This window comes from Primulina tabacum, chromosome 9 (genome assembly GCF_025594145.1).
Source record: "Primulina tabacum isolate GXHZ01 chromosome 9, ASM2559414v2, whole genome shotgun sequence".
Lineage (NCBI taxonomy): Eukaryota > Viridiplantae > Streptophyta > Magnoliopsida > Lamiales > Gesneriaceae > Primulina > Primulina tabacum.
In genome coordinates, this window is record NC_134558.1 from 32,662,245 (window position 1) to 32,680,568 (window position 18,324).

The 18,324-nt window shown below is 33.9% G+C and overlaps 2 protein-coding genes and 1 pseudogene across 6 annotated transcripts; 2 read left to right on the forward strand and 1 right to left on the reverse strand.

The window, feature by feature from the left end:
- Positions 1-4,381: 4,381 nt before the first annotated feature.
- LOC142555291 (uncharacterized) lies at positions 4,382-6,341 on the forward strand. Its single transcript, XM_075666093.1, has 5 exons — positions 4,382-4,762; positions 5,067-5,137; positions 5,239-5,414; positions 5,682-5,790; positions 5,882-6,341. The coding sequence occupies exons 1-5, from the start codon at positions 4,492-4,494 to the stop codon at positions 6,182-6,184; spliced, it is 930 nt and encodes a 309-aa protein (XP_075522208.1). The 5' UTR covers positions 4,382-4,491; the 3' UTR covers positions 6,185-6,341.
- Positions 6,342-7,120: 779 nt separating this feature from the next.
- LOC142504411 (folate synthesis bifunctional protein, mitochondrial pseudogene) lies at positions 7,121-8,935 on the forward strand (annotated as a pseudogene).
- A 6,154-nt stretch (positions 8,936-15,089) lies between these two features.
- Positions 15,090-18,112, reverse strand: LOC142555292 (squamosa promoter-binding-like protein 6). Of its 5 annotated transcripts, none has more exons than XM_075666094.1 (4): positions 18,024-18,112; positions 16,578-17,212; positions 16,349-16,452; positions 15,090-15,931 (listed from the first exon to the last, which is right to left on the reverse strand). In XM_075666094.1, exons 2-4 carry the CDS (start codon positions 17,159-17,161, stop codon positions 15,339-15,341), a joined length of 1,281 nt encoding a protein of 426 aa, XP_075522209.1. In that variant the 5' UTR covers positions 17,162-17,212; positions 18,024-18,112; the 3' UTR covers positions 15,090-15,338. The 5 variants fall into 5 exon arrangements, with proteins under 5 accessions (XP_075522209.1, XP_075522211.1, XP_075522212.1 ...); XM_075666096.1 differs by having other exon boundaries at positions 16,578-17,278; positions 18,024-18,067; XM_075666097.1 differs by lacking the exon at positions 18,024-18,112 and adding an exon at positions 17,950-18,017.
- Between the last annotated feature and the right edge of the window lie 212 nt (positions 18,113-18,324).

The following is an 18,324-nucleotide window of genomic DNA, read 5'->3' on the forward strand; positions in this document are numbered from 1 at the left end:
ATGTCTTTATTCGTTAGACGGTTACTCATGCCCATATTTAGAATAAAAAATAATATTTTTGGCATAAAACATAATATTTTTTCATTGTTACCCAAATTGAATATTTATCTCACAAAATTGAATCATGAGACCGTCTTATATGAGTTTTTATATGAGGCTAATGCTCCAATGGTAATAATTAATCTAAACTAGGCCGGTTCGGGTGCATGCATTGTGTGTTTTTGTAATCGGCGTTTTGTTTTTCGTTTTTTTAGTTTTATCCTGTTTTTTTATATATAGTTTCATCAATTTTTTAATTAGGTTGTGAGATAAGGATAATTTTGCAATTTAGATAAAATAAAGATAGGATGAACATATTTAAAATTAACAGGGCAATATGATAGTTTCAAATTTGGTCATACTACGGACCAATTTTGTGTATATTATCTTTCAAATTTAAGAGAAAATGATTTTTTAGTCCACTAACTTGCTCAATTTTAGATTTTGTAATATTAATTAGTCAAAATTCGGTTTTGATATACTAAATTTTAATTTTTGACTATTTTAGTATAAATGTTGACTTTCATCTGAAAATTCATATATTTCTGATGTTACGTCAATATTTTTTTATGTCATGTCAGCATTTTCAGTGTTACATCAGCAATTAGATAAAAATAACTAAAAATTTAAAATTAATGTACCAAAACCAAACTTTGAAAGTTTAATGACCGAAAACCCAAAATTGAACAATTTAATTGAAAAAAAATTATTTTTTAATACAATAATAATTATATTTCTGAATAAATTCAAAGTTGTAATTATCCAATGTATATTCAGTTATTCATAAAATAAAAGCTTAAACATTCCAATATGAGAATATTCGTGTCACGAAGAATATTCCTAGTTCATGAAGTGTTCCCCGAATGGTCTCAAAATTCATATTTTACTTTAACTATACGGACAAGTAAATTTCTTCTTAATTTTGTCTTAAAACGCATATGACTATCTCAGGCTTAATTACTATATATTTAGCCAAATTCGATCTTCCATTCAACTGAGTTTCGAATCAATATCGATACAAGCACAAAATAATTAGCGTTTCTATTGGTAGGATCGAGCATTTGCGATATTGATTTTGTCACAAATCACATCGTACTGTTCAAAAGGTTAGCTTCGAGTTGACGATGTTCTTACAAACTAACACAAATTTTTTCAACGTATTTATGTACTCAGCCACACACTTCTTGAGAAAACTTCACGAGACTAACATATCCCAGAGTTATTCCATGTCAAGAATACTCAACTTTGAAATTTTAAATTTATGAGTTTTCGAAAAGAATATGCACTTTATTAGTATGAGTATTATCTATCATTCTTTTAAGCTCTCAATGGTGTGTGGGCCTGGAATAGTTCATTCACGTTCTATTCGCCTGTTAGGAGCCGTACTTTGTTCGTGCTATCTCTAAGCTCTGACAATCACTACCCGTCCGCCGTCATCCAATGCGGGAACACACATTAATACCAACCTTGTGTTAGCTCACTTATCTCATTACTCTCTGTGTGCGTTGTAAATTGTTGTTGCTCGCGAATGTGTGATATTTATTATTCATCCAACCAGGATTAGTTGAATGATGTGATTAGCAAGGATATTAAATTAATAGTATCATAATTATGATTGAAAATGTGTTATTGTGTCATTCATTGTTCATTAAATTCGAATTAATTATTAAATTTAGATTTATTTGGAAGGATATTAAATATAGATTCAGGTCGAATTTCGGTGCTTTGTGGTTATTATTGTGGAGGACTTTTATTTTTGTGTTTATTAATATCCCCTTGTGTTCCATTATATTTTTTTTCTAAGTTCTAGGGTTTTAGGTTATTTCACAACATAATTATCATATTGGGTAGAGTAATCAAAACGTGAAGTTTGAACTGTTGTAGGATTTAAAATATTTGAGTTTCATTGTTACCGTCAGCTGTAGCTTTTGGTAAAGCGACAAACACTCGTTCTACAGTTATCGACAGTCCATAAGTGGGAGTGGGATAATTCCCGATTATAGTAATATATATTCACATACAATTTTGAGTAGAATAAGTGCATAAAGACAGAGTTTCAAAAACATTTCAGAGCACCACATGAATGGCATTTTCAGAATTTTTGTATTTTCAGTGTTAGACTCCAAACATTTGGTTAATAACATTTGTATTGATTTCAGAGCATATCAGTAAACAAAAACATTTGTAGTGATCCCGTTTACGGGAAAATGCTCTAAAAGTAGCTCAAGATCAGTATAACTCATTGTCATTATGATAATATATGCATTCGGTGTTATATATGATTATGCTCTGATATGATTTGAATATCTGATCTGATGAACTAAGTTCCGAACTTTGTCTACTCTATTTTCGACTTCTGTTCTATAATATAACTCTCTTAAAGATATGTATATGTATAATTTGTTATTTTGGTAAGTGTTTCTCAAAACACTCACACTCTTTACTTCACTTCCCGGATAAGAACGAGAAATAAATAGAAAATGAAGAGCAAGAGCATTTTTGAGATGATGATCAAGCCTCGTTCGACGAAGAAGAATCTTTTATTTTTGCATTATCTTTTGATTAACGTTGTAAGCTTCTGCATTTATGTTGATTTCAATCATTTGTAAAGACAATTATCTATTTTATGAAATAAACTACTTTTAGTTATTTGATTTACTACGAGATTTATTGGTTTATGATTATGTGATTGTGAAACAAAGTAGGATGTTGACTAACATCGATCTCGGGACGTGACACTTGTTGCCTTTTTTTGGATTTGTTTTTCTCCATTGTATCTTTCGTCGATTGTTTTCATGATAAGAGATGCACTACTCTATCTGATGTTTGAGTATTAAATATTTTGACTTTAATAATTGGAAAAAACAAAAACTTATGTGAGACGGTCTAACTAGTCGTATTTTGTGAGACAGATCTCTTATTTGAGTCATCCATGAAAAAGTATTACTTTTTATTGTGAATATCGGTAGGGTTGACTTATCTCACAGATAAAGATTCTTGGGACCGTCTCACAAGAGTTGAAAAGTTAAAACTTAATTACAGTTTAAAGAATCAATAGATAGCAATGACAATATTACTAAAACATATAAATAATAAATTATGAAAAATAATTAAAATAATGTGATTTTGATAACATCACTCATGCTCTCAACAACAATATTTCCAAAAATTAATTTCATTATTATTGAGATCTATTTTAATATAACTATACACTATTATTTTCAACAAAAAGTTATAATATAATCAAATATGATTCCAAATTAAATGAATTTTTTTAGAAAAAAGTGAGTAAATGGAATATTTAAATAAAATTATTCAAACAAAACAAACAATAAAATAAAAAGGTAACACAGATCCGTAGTCTGAAATTATAGAAATACAAGACAAATCAATAATTTAATTAATTGTAATGGTCTAAAAACAATGGAAATCAAGCTGATTCTACTTCATCGCAGGGGTCTTCGATGCTATATTATATTATCTGTTAATTTTGAATCAACCGCTTGAATAGTTTGTTTTTATTTTAAGTGTTCTAATTATTTTTTTTAATCTTTGCACAATTGTTCTTAGACAAAAACTTATGTGAGATGGTCTCACGGATCGTATTTTATGAGACATATATTTTATTTGGGTCATCAATGAAAAAATATTACTTTTTATGCTAAGAATATTACTTTTTATTGTGAAAATCGGTAAGATTGACCCGTCTCACAAATAATGATCGTGAGACAATCTCACAAAAGACATACTCTTGTTCTTAATCCACTTCCATCTTATTTATGTTTTTACTTTCTTTTGTCTTTGGTATACAGTAAGCAAAGTATTTTATAGATTAATTTTTTTATTATAAAAAATAAATTTAACAATGAATACTTAAATTATGATCTTAACATTATAAATAAAAAAATCTCAAATAATTGATGAAATTGACTATTCATATCACTAAAAAAATGAATATATTAATATTACCAAATGATATATTAAAAAATATTATGAAATCGTCTCACGAGTCAATTTCATGAACAGATGTCCAAGCTGACCAAGTCCAAAAAAAAAACATTACGATATTGTCAAAATATTACTTTTCAATATAAATATGAACATAATCGACTCATTTCATATTAGACATACTCTAAACATTATTATTAAAAGAAACTCAACACACATATACATCTATTTTTTTTTATATAAATATGAGTGATTATAAGTTTTCAAAAAATCTTATCTTTAAAATTTTCAATAACGAGATATATTATTTATTTCTCAAATAATATAGTACTTTAATTCAAATTTTTTAGCAGTCCTACTGTAATTTTGAAATTATTAGGGACGAAATCACACTTAGCTTAATCCACATACTCAGTATTTATTCATAATAAAACCCTTGTCCCTTGAGGCACCAACCGCCGCCCTCCGCCGTTGCCGCCACCACAGCAACCGCTATCAAGAGAGATGAGAAATAAAATCAATGTTGATACGATTCACCGCTTCTTAAAACACAGAGGTTTCAACAAATCTTACACTTCTTCAATCTTCTGTCTTTACATGCGTAATCTTCCAACGCCAGCGAACAAAATATTTGGCCTTTATCGTTCTTTTTCCACCTTCGGAACTCGAAGGATTTCTCTTAAACCCATAATCCATTTCGATTCTTTGACCTCCTTTCGATATTTGAATGCTACTTCTTCCGTCGAGGAGGAAACCAGACCAACCTCAGTTGGAGGTAAGCTCATCATTTGATCCTTGTAGCTTCTTTTTTATTGTTCTGATTTTGTACTTTTTTCTCTTTTAGAGTAATTGAGAGGGAAGTGAATGTTATTGTGTAGTTTTCATTCTAATGCTTAAAATAAATGGTTTTGAACTTTTCAGCTGATTAAGAAATGGATTATGATGCTTTAAATTAAATAAAATCTTGATTCTCCTCTAACCTTGGATCATCATTCGGAAATTTTTTCCCTAATATTTCCTTTGCTACATTTCACATTTTAATGGTACTTTTGCTCTGGTTGGATTACGGGTGTGTGAAGCTTTTGAAGATTCTAATGGAGAGGTGGAACCAATGGATCTGTGGGAAGAAGAGGATGAAGTTGAGCCCAAGGTATCATTTGTTTGTTTTTGTTTGTTTTTTTTCAAAATTACATATTTCACTATTCACGTCAGGTATTAGTTGATCAATGATCTTATTATCTCTAAGTTTAGGTGGGTGATGGCGGCGATGGCGGTGGAGTAGTGCTTGAGAATTGCCCTTGGGGTGAAAGAGTTCTATCTATAGCCCAAAGTGTTCTGGAGCGGTTAGGTGAAGATATGGAGCTCTATGCATTCAAAACTTCTCCTCGAGGGTACATTTATGTGAGACTAGACAAACTTTCACATGAGTAAGGCTTATCCCTTCACAAGCTTTATGTTTCCTGTGTCCGACTTGATTATATGAGCATAATTTGTGTACTGGATTCATGTTTTCTTTGAAAATGTTGGTGGTTGGCATCAGTTGTTGTGGACTTGTCACTTGTGGCATATTTTGAGAAGGATGTTCTCGCAAGAGACTTTGTTAGTTGTTTTGACAACCTCTGTTTCCCATTTCAAGTTTCAGAGATTGGTTGATTCAGTTTGATTTCATTTTCTAACATTGTGTCTTAAATCAGGTATGGGTGCCCTAGTATGGAGGAGATTAAATCGTTCAGTCGTGAATACAAGGCTGAATTGGATGAAGTTGGTTCGACAGGAGATATACCTGATGATTTGGCCCTTGAAGTAACACCATCACCTTTATTTTTTCAGAATTGCAATATGCAGCTGAATCTTGTTGAGTTTTCAGCTGATTCATCTTTCTTTACTTCCGAAGGTGTCGAGTCCTGGTGCAGAGCGGCTCCTTAAAGTACCTGATGACTTGTTGAGGTTCAGAGATCTGCCAATGGTGGTAAGCTACATTGAATATCCAGATACCAGCAGCCTGGAAAAGAGTGGTGTATATTTTCTAGACTCCATCGAAGCAGAATCAGGATGCTGCATATGGAAGTTGGCAGATGTAAAGGAAAATAGCGAACCCTCTGCAAAGGGGAGGCCATTGAACCGTAAGCAGAAAGAATGGCGACTAAAGCAACCATATCATGCAATCAAACAAGTAACTCTTTACGTTTCTCACTAGTGCCCACAATCAAACCCGAACCGCAATTGAAGTGCGGTCTAAGTGAAGCTAGACTTTGTTCCGTTGTCTCAGAATGTAGTGTGGAGAGTATGTGGGCAGAGGGCGGATTAAGTGTAAAATGCATGTAATTTTTATATTATAGGTAGAATAAAGATTTTATAACTTAATAATGTTGAGAACATAAAGTTTTATTAATTTTGGGAGGATTTTTATTCATCGATAAATTAATAATTTATTATTTTAACAGTAATTTATCGATACACCAAACATAAATTTGATTATATTAAAATATCGTTGTGTTTTACTTATGTCAATGTCATATTCTTTGAATTAATCTAAAAAAATAAAATTCATTGTACACATATATTTTTAAAAAAATAATTGGTATTCATTAATTTTAATGATTAAATAATATTCATTATATTGATTGACCGAATGACATTCATGATTTATCTTATAATGTGAGCACAAGTTCATTTGGAATCAATTATATGAAAGGAAGCTCTATATCCACAAACAGTTTTCATAATTCTTATTGCAATTCCTTTTTGAATGCAACATCAAAAGTTGAAGATGAACAAAATTTAGGTAAAAACTTGTGTGAGACGGTCTCATGAGTCATATTTTGTGATACATATATCTTATTTGGATCATCCATGAAAAAGTATTAATTTTTATGCTAAGTATATTATTTTTTATTGTGTATATCAGTAGGGTTGATCCGTCTAACAGATAAAGATTCGTGAGATCGTCTCATAAGAGACCTACTCCAAAATTTAAATTTCAAGAAAAAAAAATAAACAATAATAAAATGTTATTTGTCATGTCTTTGTTATGTATGTAATTTTAAATAATTATTAATTTATGACAATGAAGAGACTATATGTAATTTCGGCAACCCTCTTTTTTTAACTATTGCTTTAATTAGTGGTATGAATGCGGTAAAATTATTGGGTGTTTGTTCTTCGGATATGAATTATAGAAAGATTGAATTACTTGCATTCTTGTTTTGATTTTGTGTGCCTGGGTATTTCAATTTAAATGATACAAAATTTGTGTTGGGGCTAATGAATTATTAGATTACTTGCAGCGAATCGGAGCTTCTTGAAATGAGTATTTTCAAGAAGTTGATGTTGGCCAACTGCGGAGTTGGAGTTGCTAAGAAGACATGTAAAGGTGACGCCTTTACGCTTTCTGAAGTTATGTTTCCTTAAATAATAATTAACTGTGGTCAAACAATTGGGTGTTTTTGAAGGTATTATATGAGTTAGACAAATGGCAAGTTAATGTATGTAAGAGTATCTAATCAAGTTTGTGTTGTTTCAACATAAGTAATATTTGTAGTTCACCAGTCTGCCATTTGGAGCTCGGCTTGCTATTCGGATTTGTCAATTATGATTAGTGTAGTTTGTTAACAAGTTTCAGTCTCCTTTTGCAGCAACTAGCTTGCGTCTTCTCGTTTCTTTCATGTTAATTCAGTGGAAGTTCACTCTGAAGAACAGGGAGTTGTACTCGCTTTGGGAAGTAATGTGGGTGATAGACTTCATAATTTTGATGAAGCCTTGCAACGGATGAGGAAATCAGGTATACATATCACAAGACATAGTTGCTTATATGAGACCAAACCTGCTTATGTAACGGATCAACCCCACTTTCTCAATTCCGCTATTAGAGGAACGACGAAACACGAGCCGCATAAACTGTTAGGAATTCTGAAGGAAATAGAACGGGATATGGGCCGTGTTAATGGAATTAGGTATGGTCCACGACCGATTGACTTAGATATGTTATTTTACGGGTACCAGAGGGTAAACACTGATACTCTTATTATTCCCCATGAGAGAATTTGGGAGCGACCTTTTGTGATGGGTCCATTGATTGATCTTTTGGGATCAAACATAGATAATGATACGATTCAATCGTGGGATTTGTTTTCAGCAAGTCCTGGTGGACTTTTTGCCGCATGGAAGAAACTAGGTGGTGAGTCGCTCATTGGAAAAGATGGGATGAAAAGGGTGTTACCAATAGCAAGTAAATTGTGGAACTGGTCACCAAGAACCTCTATCATGGGTATTCTTAACGTGACTCCCGATAGTTTTAGTGACAGGGGAAGGTTTTTATCAGAAATGTCGTTCATTTCTCAAGTTCATTTATTGCTGTCAAAAGGGGCAGATATCATTGATTTAGGTGCACAATCAACCCGACCGATGGCAACTAAGCTAACCCCCGAGCAAGAACTCGACAGACTGTTGCCTTTCTTGGAAATAATGAAGAACTTGCCTGAGATGGAAGGAAAGCTCATTTCTGTCGACACTTTTTATTCACAGGTTGCTGCAGAATCTGTGAGCATGGGGGCGCACCTTATTAATGACTATCAGAAGGAAATTTAGACTCGAATATGCACAACGTCGTTGCAGCCCTCAAAGTCCCGTATATTTTAATGCACATGAGAGGTGATCCATCTACTATGCAGAATCAGGAGAAGTTGAAATATGACAACGTCTGTGCGGAAGTTGCATCTTAGTTATACACACGTGCTAGAGATGCCGAGTTATCTGGTATCCCAGCTTGGAGAATGATTATAGATCCTGGGATTGGATTCTCAAAAGACACAGGACAAAATCTTGATATTCTTAATGGATTGCCAACTATTCGATCCGAGATTGCTCGGCGGAGCTTGTCATTGTCCCGTGCTCCTATGCATGCTGATAGGGGTTTTTTTTTATAAATAATTTATTACAAAATTAAATTTTTTTAAAAAAATTTCACATATACTTTAATCCGCTGCATGCTCCACGTTGGAGCGTCCGCGCTTTGTAAGGCGTCCGTGCTTACGAAGCACTGGACGTTCCAACGTGGAAGCTCCACGTGTGTAAGCACAGACTCTGTATATTATATTCTTTTCCCTTACTTTATTTTTTCTTTTTTCGCTTCCTTTCTATCCGTTCATTTTCTGAATCTTTCACGTGAATTTTGAATTTCAGAATGTTCACGTGAAGTTCAATAATTGAAATCTAAATATTCTTCAGCATTTTTCGTCTATATAATTGTTGTGAACTTCGACGAATGAATTATCAATTTTCTCTTTGAATCTACATAAATTTTCTCTCAATTTTATCGGCAAAATGTCTAAATATCGATGTACTATTATATTTTGGTGGTCATGTAATTATCGATAATGGAATCAGTTGAATATAACATTCCATTTGTTAGATCGACACGAGTATTACGATCTATTAATTTGTTGGAGTTGGTTGAAGTTGTGCATAAAATATTAGGAATCGATCCAACGAATTTTTCTATGAAGCTGTCAACAAAATATTCATTCATGGAGAGATCATCTTAGACATGAAATTCAAGTCAATCTCGTTGATGATGATGTTTTACAGTTTATAATGTAATGTAACAATATGCATATGTTGCATTTATACGTGGAAGCAAATTCAATTGAGCATCATGTTTGATTTGATGATCTGAATCCTACGTTCCACATGCATCCGATTCAGGGTTCAATAACCAACCCGGTACTTCTACATATGGTGGTTTCCAAGATGTAGAATCTTATGTTCCACATGTTACTGAAGGACTCTGTAATATAAATTTCGATGATGTAAGTGAGTCTTGGGATCAATATATCAATGTCTCGCCGGAACAAAATCCTACTCCATATTGGCCGAATCCAACATTAGATAAGAGTGCTCGTTGTCCGGATCTGGCCACTAATGATGATATTTGGAAGAGTGATTCTGAACCCGATATGTCATATAGCGAGTCTGAAAAAGAAGAAGTGAATGATGATGATTAAGTGAATACATTTTCAAATCTTGGACATCATCTCGGCAACCACCTCGTGACACTTTACAGAGGCAGACCATACCATTTCTTTTAAACACTTCTGAAATGCCATCATTTTTCAATAATTTTTTTGGGGAAGAGTCTCCTGATTCTGTCGATGTACCTTCTGGAATGCAAACAAGCTATTACAATCCGGATAGAGGTGAATTATGTGTTAATATGTTATTTAAAGATAAGAATGATCTTATTGGATCTGTGAAGGATTATTCAGTTATAGTGGTCAGGCGTGAGTACCGTGTCGTGGATAGCACACGCAGTTTGTGGAAATTACGTTGCAGAAATAATTCTTCTACGGTTATTTGTCGATGGGGACTTCGCGCTTCTTTGAAGGCCAAAACTGGTTATTGAAAAATAACAAAATATGGCGGGTCTCACACATGTATATCTACCTCTATTAGTATAGACCATAAGAATTTGAACAGTGATATGGTGGCACATACGCTATCGGGAGTTGTTCGTTGTGATCCTTCGTACGAGATTAAGTATATCATCGAAATGTGAAATATAAATATGGATATCAAATCTCGTATACGAATTCATGGCGAAGTTTGAAACGTGCTATGTAAATTTCTTATGGTACATGGGAGAGCTCCGTTCAATTACTTCCAAAATATATGTGTGCTTTGTCCAAATATAATCCAGGAACAGCTGTGGAGTGGAAGCATCTCAGAGCCAACACTGAAATGAGTAAGACACTGAACTATGTTTTCTGAGAATTCAGGCCGTATGTTGATGGGTTTCGGCACTGTCGAAAAATAATTAGTGTCGATTGTACACACTTGTATATCAAATACAAGCACAAAATGTTGATTGGTGTCACTCTGGATGCGAACAATCAGGTTCTATCGCTAGCATTTGCTATTGTGGATGAAGAAACATAAGATTTTTGGAAATGGTTCTTGGAGAACCTAGGAAGACATGTTGTTCGTGGTGAAAATGGTGTGTGTTTATTTCTGATAGGCATAAGGGAATCGTGCGAGCAACTGAATATCTACCATATTTTCAACCTCCTTATGGTGTGCATTGTTTTTGTTTGATACATGTGTTGGTCACCTGCATATGTTGGCCACGACTTGGTCTTCCTACAGTTGCAACCGAAGCAGTTTGCTCACGTGCATCATATTTGGCAACACGATGTTCACTTGATTTTCTCGCCCATTTCTCATACTTTCTGACATGCATAGTCTGACCACAGCTGATTTTCCTGAACCATACGACCACATCTTGTCAAACGTTCAATGAAATATTGTACGCACCTCAGAAGTGTCAGGTGTACTATGGCAGATATAGGAAGTCTACGAGCACCATTCAATATACTATTTAAACACTCTGACATATTGGTTGTCATCACCCCACTACGCCAACCACCGTCATGAGCCAAACTCCATTTTTCTTTCGCAATTCCAGCCAAATATCGGTGCACAATAATTTTTTTTGCTTGATTGTCTCCATTATTGCTTCAAACTTACAAATTTGATTTTGTGTGCATGTCGTCCAGCATAAATCTTTCAAATGCACGTCTTTGAATTTAGCGTTAAAGTTTGAACACACATGTCTCAAACAAAAACGATGTACACCATAAGGAGGTTGAAAATATGGTAGATCATCAGTTGCTCGCACGATTCCCTTATGCCTATCAGAAATAAGACACACACCATTTTCACCACGAACAACATGTCTTCCTAGGTTCTCCAAGAACCATTTCCAAGAATCTTATGTTTCTTCATCCACAATAGCAAATGCTAGCGGTAGAACCTGATTGTTCGCATCCAGAGTGACACCAATCAACATTTTGTGCTTGTATTTGATATACAAGTGTGTACAATCGACACTAATTATTTTTCGACAGTGCCGAAATCCATCAACATACGGCCTGAATTCTCAGAAAACATAGTTCAGTGTCTTACTCATTTCAGTGTTGGCTCTGAGATGCTTCCACTCCACAGCTGTTTCCGGATTATATTTTGACAAAGCACACATATATTTTGGAAGTAATTGAACGGAGCTCTCCCATGTACCATAAGCAATTTTCATAGCACGATTCAATCTTCGTCATGCCTTCGTATACGAGATTTGATATCCATATTTATCTTTCACATTTTCGATGATATACTTAATCTCGCACGAAGGATCACAACGAACTACTCCCAATAGCGTATGTGCCACCATATCACTGTTCAAATTCTTATGGTCTATACCAACAGAAGTAGATATACATGTGTGAGGCCCGTCATATTTTGTTATTTTCCAATAACCAGTTTTGGTCTTCAAAGAAGCGCGAAGTCCCCATCGACAAATGACCGTAGAAGAATTATTTCTGCAACGTAATTTCCACAAACTGCATGTGCTATCCACGACACGGTACTCACGCCTGACCACTATAACTGAATAATCCTTCACAGATCCAATAAGATCATTCTTATCTTTAAATAATATATTAACGCATAATTCACCTCTATCCGGATTGTAATAGCTTGTTTGCATTCCAGAAGTACATCGACAGAATCAGGAGGCTCTTCCCCAAAAAATTTATTGAAAAATGATGGCATTTCAGAAGTGTTTAAAAGAAATGGTACGGTCTGCTTCTATAAAGTGTCACGAGGTGGTTGCCGAGATGATGTCCCCTCATCAAGATTTGAAAATGTATTTACTTGATCATCATCATTCACTTCTTCTTCTTCAGACTCGCTATATGACATATCGGGTTCAGAATCATTCCTCCAAAAATCATCATTAGTGGCCAGATCCGGACAACGAGCACTCTTATCTAATGTTGGATTCGGCCAATATGGAGTAGGATTTTGTTCCGGCGAGACATTGATATATTGATCCCAAGACTCACTTACATCATCGAAATTTATATTACTGAGTCCATCAGTAACATGTGGAACATAAGATTCTACGTCCTGGAAACCACCATATGTAGAAGTACCTGGTTGGTTATTAAACCCTGAATCGGATGCATGTAGAACGTAGGATTCAGGATCATCAAATCCAACATGATGCTCAATTGAATTTGCTTCCACGTATAAATGCAACATATGCATATTGTTACATTATATTATAAACTGTAAAACATCATCATCAACGTGATTGACTTGAATTTCATGCCAAGATGATCTCTCCATGAATGAATATTTTGTTGACAACTTCATAGAAAAATTCGTTGGATCGATTCCTAACATTTTATGCACAACTTCAACCAACTCCAACAGATTAATAGATCTTAATACTCGTATCGGTCTAACAAATGGAATGATATATTCAACCGATCCATTATCGATAACTACATGACTACCAAAATATAAGAGTACATCGATGTTAGACATTTTGCCGATAAAATTTGAGAAAAAAATTTATGTATATTCAAAGAGGAAATTGATAATTCATTCGTCGAAGTTCACAACAATTATATAGACGAAAAATACTGAAGAATATTTAAATTTCAATTATTGAACTTCACGTGAACATCCAGAATTCACGTGAACGATTCAGGAAATGAACGGATAGAAAAGAAGCGAAAAAAAAAAATAAAGTAAGGGACAAAATATAATATACTGAGTCCGTTCTTTGTAAGCACGGACTCTAGCACACGTGGAACGTCCACGTTGGAGCGAGCGCGGACGCTCCAACGTGGAACATAGTACGTGCTTACGAAGCATGGATGCTAGCACGGATTAAAGTATATGTGAAATTATTATTTTTTTAATTAATTTTGAAATAAATTTATTTTTTAAAATTATTTATAAAATAACCCAACCTTACACTCCCAATTGGTCGTGTGCGTTGAGGCAGACCTAATGCAGGGTGAGAAACGCTTCACAATCGACTTTGGTGCCATTGGTTCATTGCATTTACAAGGTCGTAGATTTGAAAATTACAAAATTTTCGTCCAAAATCTGATACCTCACTTCTATTTGATTTATTGAATCATTGAATCCATTCCTCATGGGGTATCTGAACGAAGAACTTGGGAAAGATCCAGCCATGGACTAAGCACGTATTGATGATAGCCAAGAAGTCCAAGAAAGATGGTTCTTTCTGTACTCCAGAAAATCTTGATACTGTTACAGATTTCACCTTTGATGAACTGTAATATTTAACAAATTGAAGACCACCCACGAGTAAAAAAATTATGTAAATTCTGATACATGATTTATTTAAAAATAATAATGTGAACGTTACAAATTGTCAATTTAATAAAATTGTGAAAAATTTAAAATTATTGATTCTAATTTTCAACTTCATAGGCCGGAGTTTGAGTTCGAACACCAGACTGGAAGTGAACGACTAAGAACATGATCATGTTTAAATTTATACGTGTAAGACAATATTTAGAAATTGTAGAGAACAATTGTCTTCTCTTTTATTTTTCTATTTGTTATGTTCAAGAGTAATTTCACTATCATATTATAATATTGTAACTCATTTTATTTTGGGAAAATTACATTTTGTTACTGTAAAATTGCCTCTTCGCGTTTCAGGCTCTTTATGTTGTGTGAAGTAGTATCAAATCAACACTCTTGACCAAAAAAAAAATTTTAAAATTGCCAAAATTTAGAAATACAAGACCAAATTTGAAATTTGATAATATACAGAATTGAAATCGCAAAAAAAAAAAAAAAAAAACAAACAAACAAACAAACAAACATTCTGAACTAAATATTCAATATTCTCCTTTATTTTTTTGGGAAAAATCACATAAAATGTGGAACCAAATAAAAATACTTTTTATGCCATCATTTCTATATCCAAACTGACCAATATAATTTAACTTTCTCATTTACAAACATGTTGGCAACCTACTAGCTTAACTAATCAGAACAAACTGGTCAAATCGTGTGCCAACTTCATACAACTACACATACTAAATCAATTAAACTCATTCTTTTATTAAAAAAAACTTGTCATTAATTTTTTTTTAATACAAAGATAACTTTTCATAGAATATGCAAGATAGTGCACGCCTTAAACTTTATGACTAATAAAGTCACACTCATGAATAAAAATAACATATCTTCATCAAAGAATATTATGCCACACTTTATCATTACCTAACTTAGATTTAATCAATTCTTTAACTAATCCCACTTGAAGTTAGTTCATAGAGTCATTATTCTTGGGGAACATGCCAAATCAAGGAAACGAATAATAACATAATAATGTATGCACATGAATAAGATCGAAATACACAAGATGCTGAAGAATTTATGATGTTGACAAAATTAAATGACACCTGACTTTCGAATATCAGAAGAATCGCTACTTGACTACGGTGCATTGCAGCACCTGGTCCTATTCAAGTGGCAGCAGTGTGGAGGAAGTGACCCTTTTCGAAATTCACTTGGGTCGAATATCTCTGATGTTCTACTCTTTGCAGATGAAATGACAATTGCAGTAAATCAACAGTGTTTGCACCTTCAAGAGCTTTTGATTCTTGCGAAAGTACATCTTGTTGAATATCTAAACCAATAGAGGCACTGGCATCCAGAACCACATGGAAATTTTCTTGGTCAACTCCATTAGATGACTTGAAAACACTGGATGTAAAATTCTTTAACGTACTATTGCTGAAGGATTCAAAAGAATTACGGTTGATAAGAAGTGTTGAATGCTGATTATCCAGAAAAATTATAGGACGATTCACGGTTACGTCCGCTGAGTTTGTCGATAAGTTCTGTGATTGAGATGACAGAAGAGAGAGAGCGCTGCTGGAGTTTGACTCTCCAGATACTTCTTGAACTGAGAATGGCGCATTCTTATGGAGAAGAGAGTTTGAAAGTGAAGGACCAAATTTGCGGTTCATTGGCTCACTACCAAATAAACCAACTTGAAGGAATTTTGGAAAAAGAAATGGTGTTCTTGATAAATCCGTTGCAAAATACGAGGAACCTGCATAACAAACAACTTAGACCAAAAATAACAGAAACTTTGAGGCTTCGGTTTTTTCTATTTCTACTTCCAAATAACACAAAAACCACAAAATGAATGATAATTTGATTTAAAGAGTGACTTGGGGCCATAACCGTGGTTATAAGAGCACAAAATATTGTACGACCAGGTCTGCTTGTATCATTTCCTATCATTAACAAATGCTCACTAGTGCCCTTTCATGTGTACTTGTTTATTTATTAAACGAAATTTTGTTAACACTCGACTGCATTGATTATCTTCATGCATACTAAGATCTAGATCAGATATTAACCTCCCTTATTTCTTTCCTGTTGAAATTTCTGGATTACTACATGATGATTTTTAACATTTAGTACATAGAAAAAATAGAAAGAAAAGTGTACTTCTGAAGCATACCCAAGCGAGTGTCCAATTGAGGCTTTCGCCGACGTTCATTGTGGCCTGCGAGGCGTTTGCGACAACTGCGTTTATCTTCATCAAACTCTCGAAGCAAATGAAACCTGGAATTCAAATGTTATTTCAGATTCTACAAGAAAAATCTGGGATCAACTTGTCACAATCAGAAAAAAAAAAGGTGTATTTAGCATGAAAGTTCGAATAAAACAAAAGAGAGAAGAGTCTCCACCTACTGCATTGCTGACAAAATCTCTGCTGGATACCATCAACAATAACAACAGAAGATTTCGAGTGAAGATCACAGACTTTGTGCCTTTTGTGATAATCCTTTGAAGAACTCAAATCCTTGTTACAATCAAGAACTTGACAAACAGGAACCAGAGACGGTGAATTTGATGTACGAGCTCGTTTTGCAGACACCGAATTCTCCAGAGAACACAAGATGGAGTTCTCACCATCAAATTGATAAGTGTTTCCATCTTTTTGAGCAGCCAAATTGTAATCCATAAAACTGGTAAGTACCAAGTTTTGATTATCTGCTTTCGTAGCAGAAGTTGAGAATCTTGTGCCAAATTCCACAAACGAAGTCAATGTGTTGGTAGTGGCCATACCATCATTTGTGAAGTATCCCAAATTTTCCGAACTTTCGCGACTAAGATCTAATTTTCTCATGATATCAGGCAAAATAGGTTCGACGAATTCCATGCTCTCAGTTCTCCATCTTTTTAATTGATTTCCACTCCTCACTCGAGCATCATCAAGCTGCAAAACGTGCAGGCCTTTCCCCTCGATACCATAGCTTAAGGATTCCATCTTAGGACAAGACTGAAGTTTTCCAAGCTATGAAGCAGTTTTTTATGACGCCTGAACGTTCATTAACAAAGCCAATATAAATCCAATGCCGAGCTTAATCCAGGAGGCAAGTGATTACTTTCCAAACACCACTAAAAAATCATGAAATTAATACCTTAACATCAGATGCTTGTCCTCATTCCAAAAAAATAACGGACAATATATGACATGATAATTCAAGAAAATCTTAATATTTTAATTCACACACAATTCCCACCTATATAAACTGATAACAAACATATCAATTAACTTACGGCGGAAGAAAGAGCACATGATTCTGGACCAATAAGAGTGGGAAAAAATTCCAATATTCATAGCCACGATAGACTAACTTGTCTCTTCCAAGCATTTCTCATCTTAACTCCGAGGAGTTCTAATGCCTATACTTACTCAACAAATTCAATATTTTTCTCAACACTCTGACAGATCCCAACCCACCCAAATCAAGAAATTCAAGATGCTACAAGCACGCAAAGCAATCATTTAGACAGCTACTGACTTATGTCATCCATCTTTTCCCTTCATCTAACAATCAGATTTCCCACCCAAACAGCAGAAAAACTTGTTCAAAGTACCAAGAAAACCCTTGTACTTGCATCAGAAAACCAACAGTAGCAATCTTACGATTTTCCCAATAGAAAATTGACAAGGCAATAAACCAAACTTAAAATAATTGCAAATTACAGCTAAAGATTAAATCTTGAATGGAAAACAACGAAATATAAGGGGAATAAACCAGAAAAACCAGCCTAAAATTGTGTAATATGCGTCAGATTGGATCATAAACGATGAAAAGACGCAGGGGGAGAATTTCCATAGCTACCTCAGAACTGTGAAGGAACAGGAGAAAGAGAGTGGCATGAATCATGATATTGTAATGTACAGTGAAACCGTTCACTTAGTATATTTTATTTTATCTGACGCAATAATATAATATTAGTCTTGTATTGTATCGATATATTTTAAGTTATCTAAAAATTTAAAAAATTATTTTCAAAAAATATAAAATAAAAAATTCATTTAATAAATGACGGCCTTCTTGGATACCTTGTGAAAGGTGAGCTATTTCTTGGTCGTCTTATAAACAAAAAAACCATTTAAAATATAGATACAGTTTAGTTTTT

Bases quoted from the DNA above. Each gene is read 5' to 3' on its own strand.
- LOC142555292 (XM_075666094.1), bottom strand. From the start codon at position 17,161: ATGGAATCCTTAAGCTATGGTATCGAGGGGAAAGGCCTGCACGTTTTG. The intron at 16,453-16,577 runs GTGGAGACTCTT...TTTGAATTCCAG, and splicing joins TTTTGTCAGCAATGCAGTAG to GTTTCATTTGCTTCGAGAGT. The intron at 15,932-16,348 runs GTATGCTTCAGA...TTTGTTATGCAG, and splicing joins TCAATTGGACACTCGCTTGG to GTTCCTCGTATTTTGCAACG.
- LOC142555291 (XM_075666093.1), top strand. From the start codon at position 4,492: ATGAGAAATAAAATCAATGTTGATACGATTCACCGCTTCTTAAAACAC. The intron at 4,763-5,066 runs GTAAGCTCATCA...GGGTGTGTGAAG, and splicing joins CAGACCAACCTCAGTTGGAG to CTTTTGAAGATTCTAATGGA. The intron at 5,138-5,238 runs GTATCATTTGTT...CTCTAAGTTTAG, and splicing joins AGGATGAAGTTGAGCCCAAG to GTGGGTGATGGCGGCGATGG.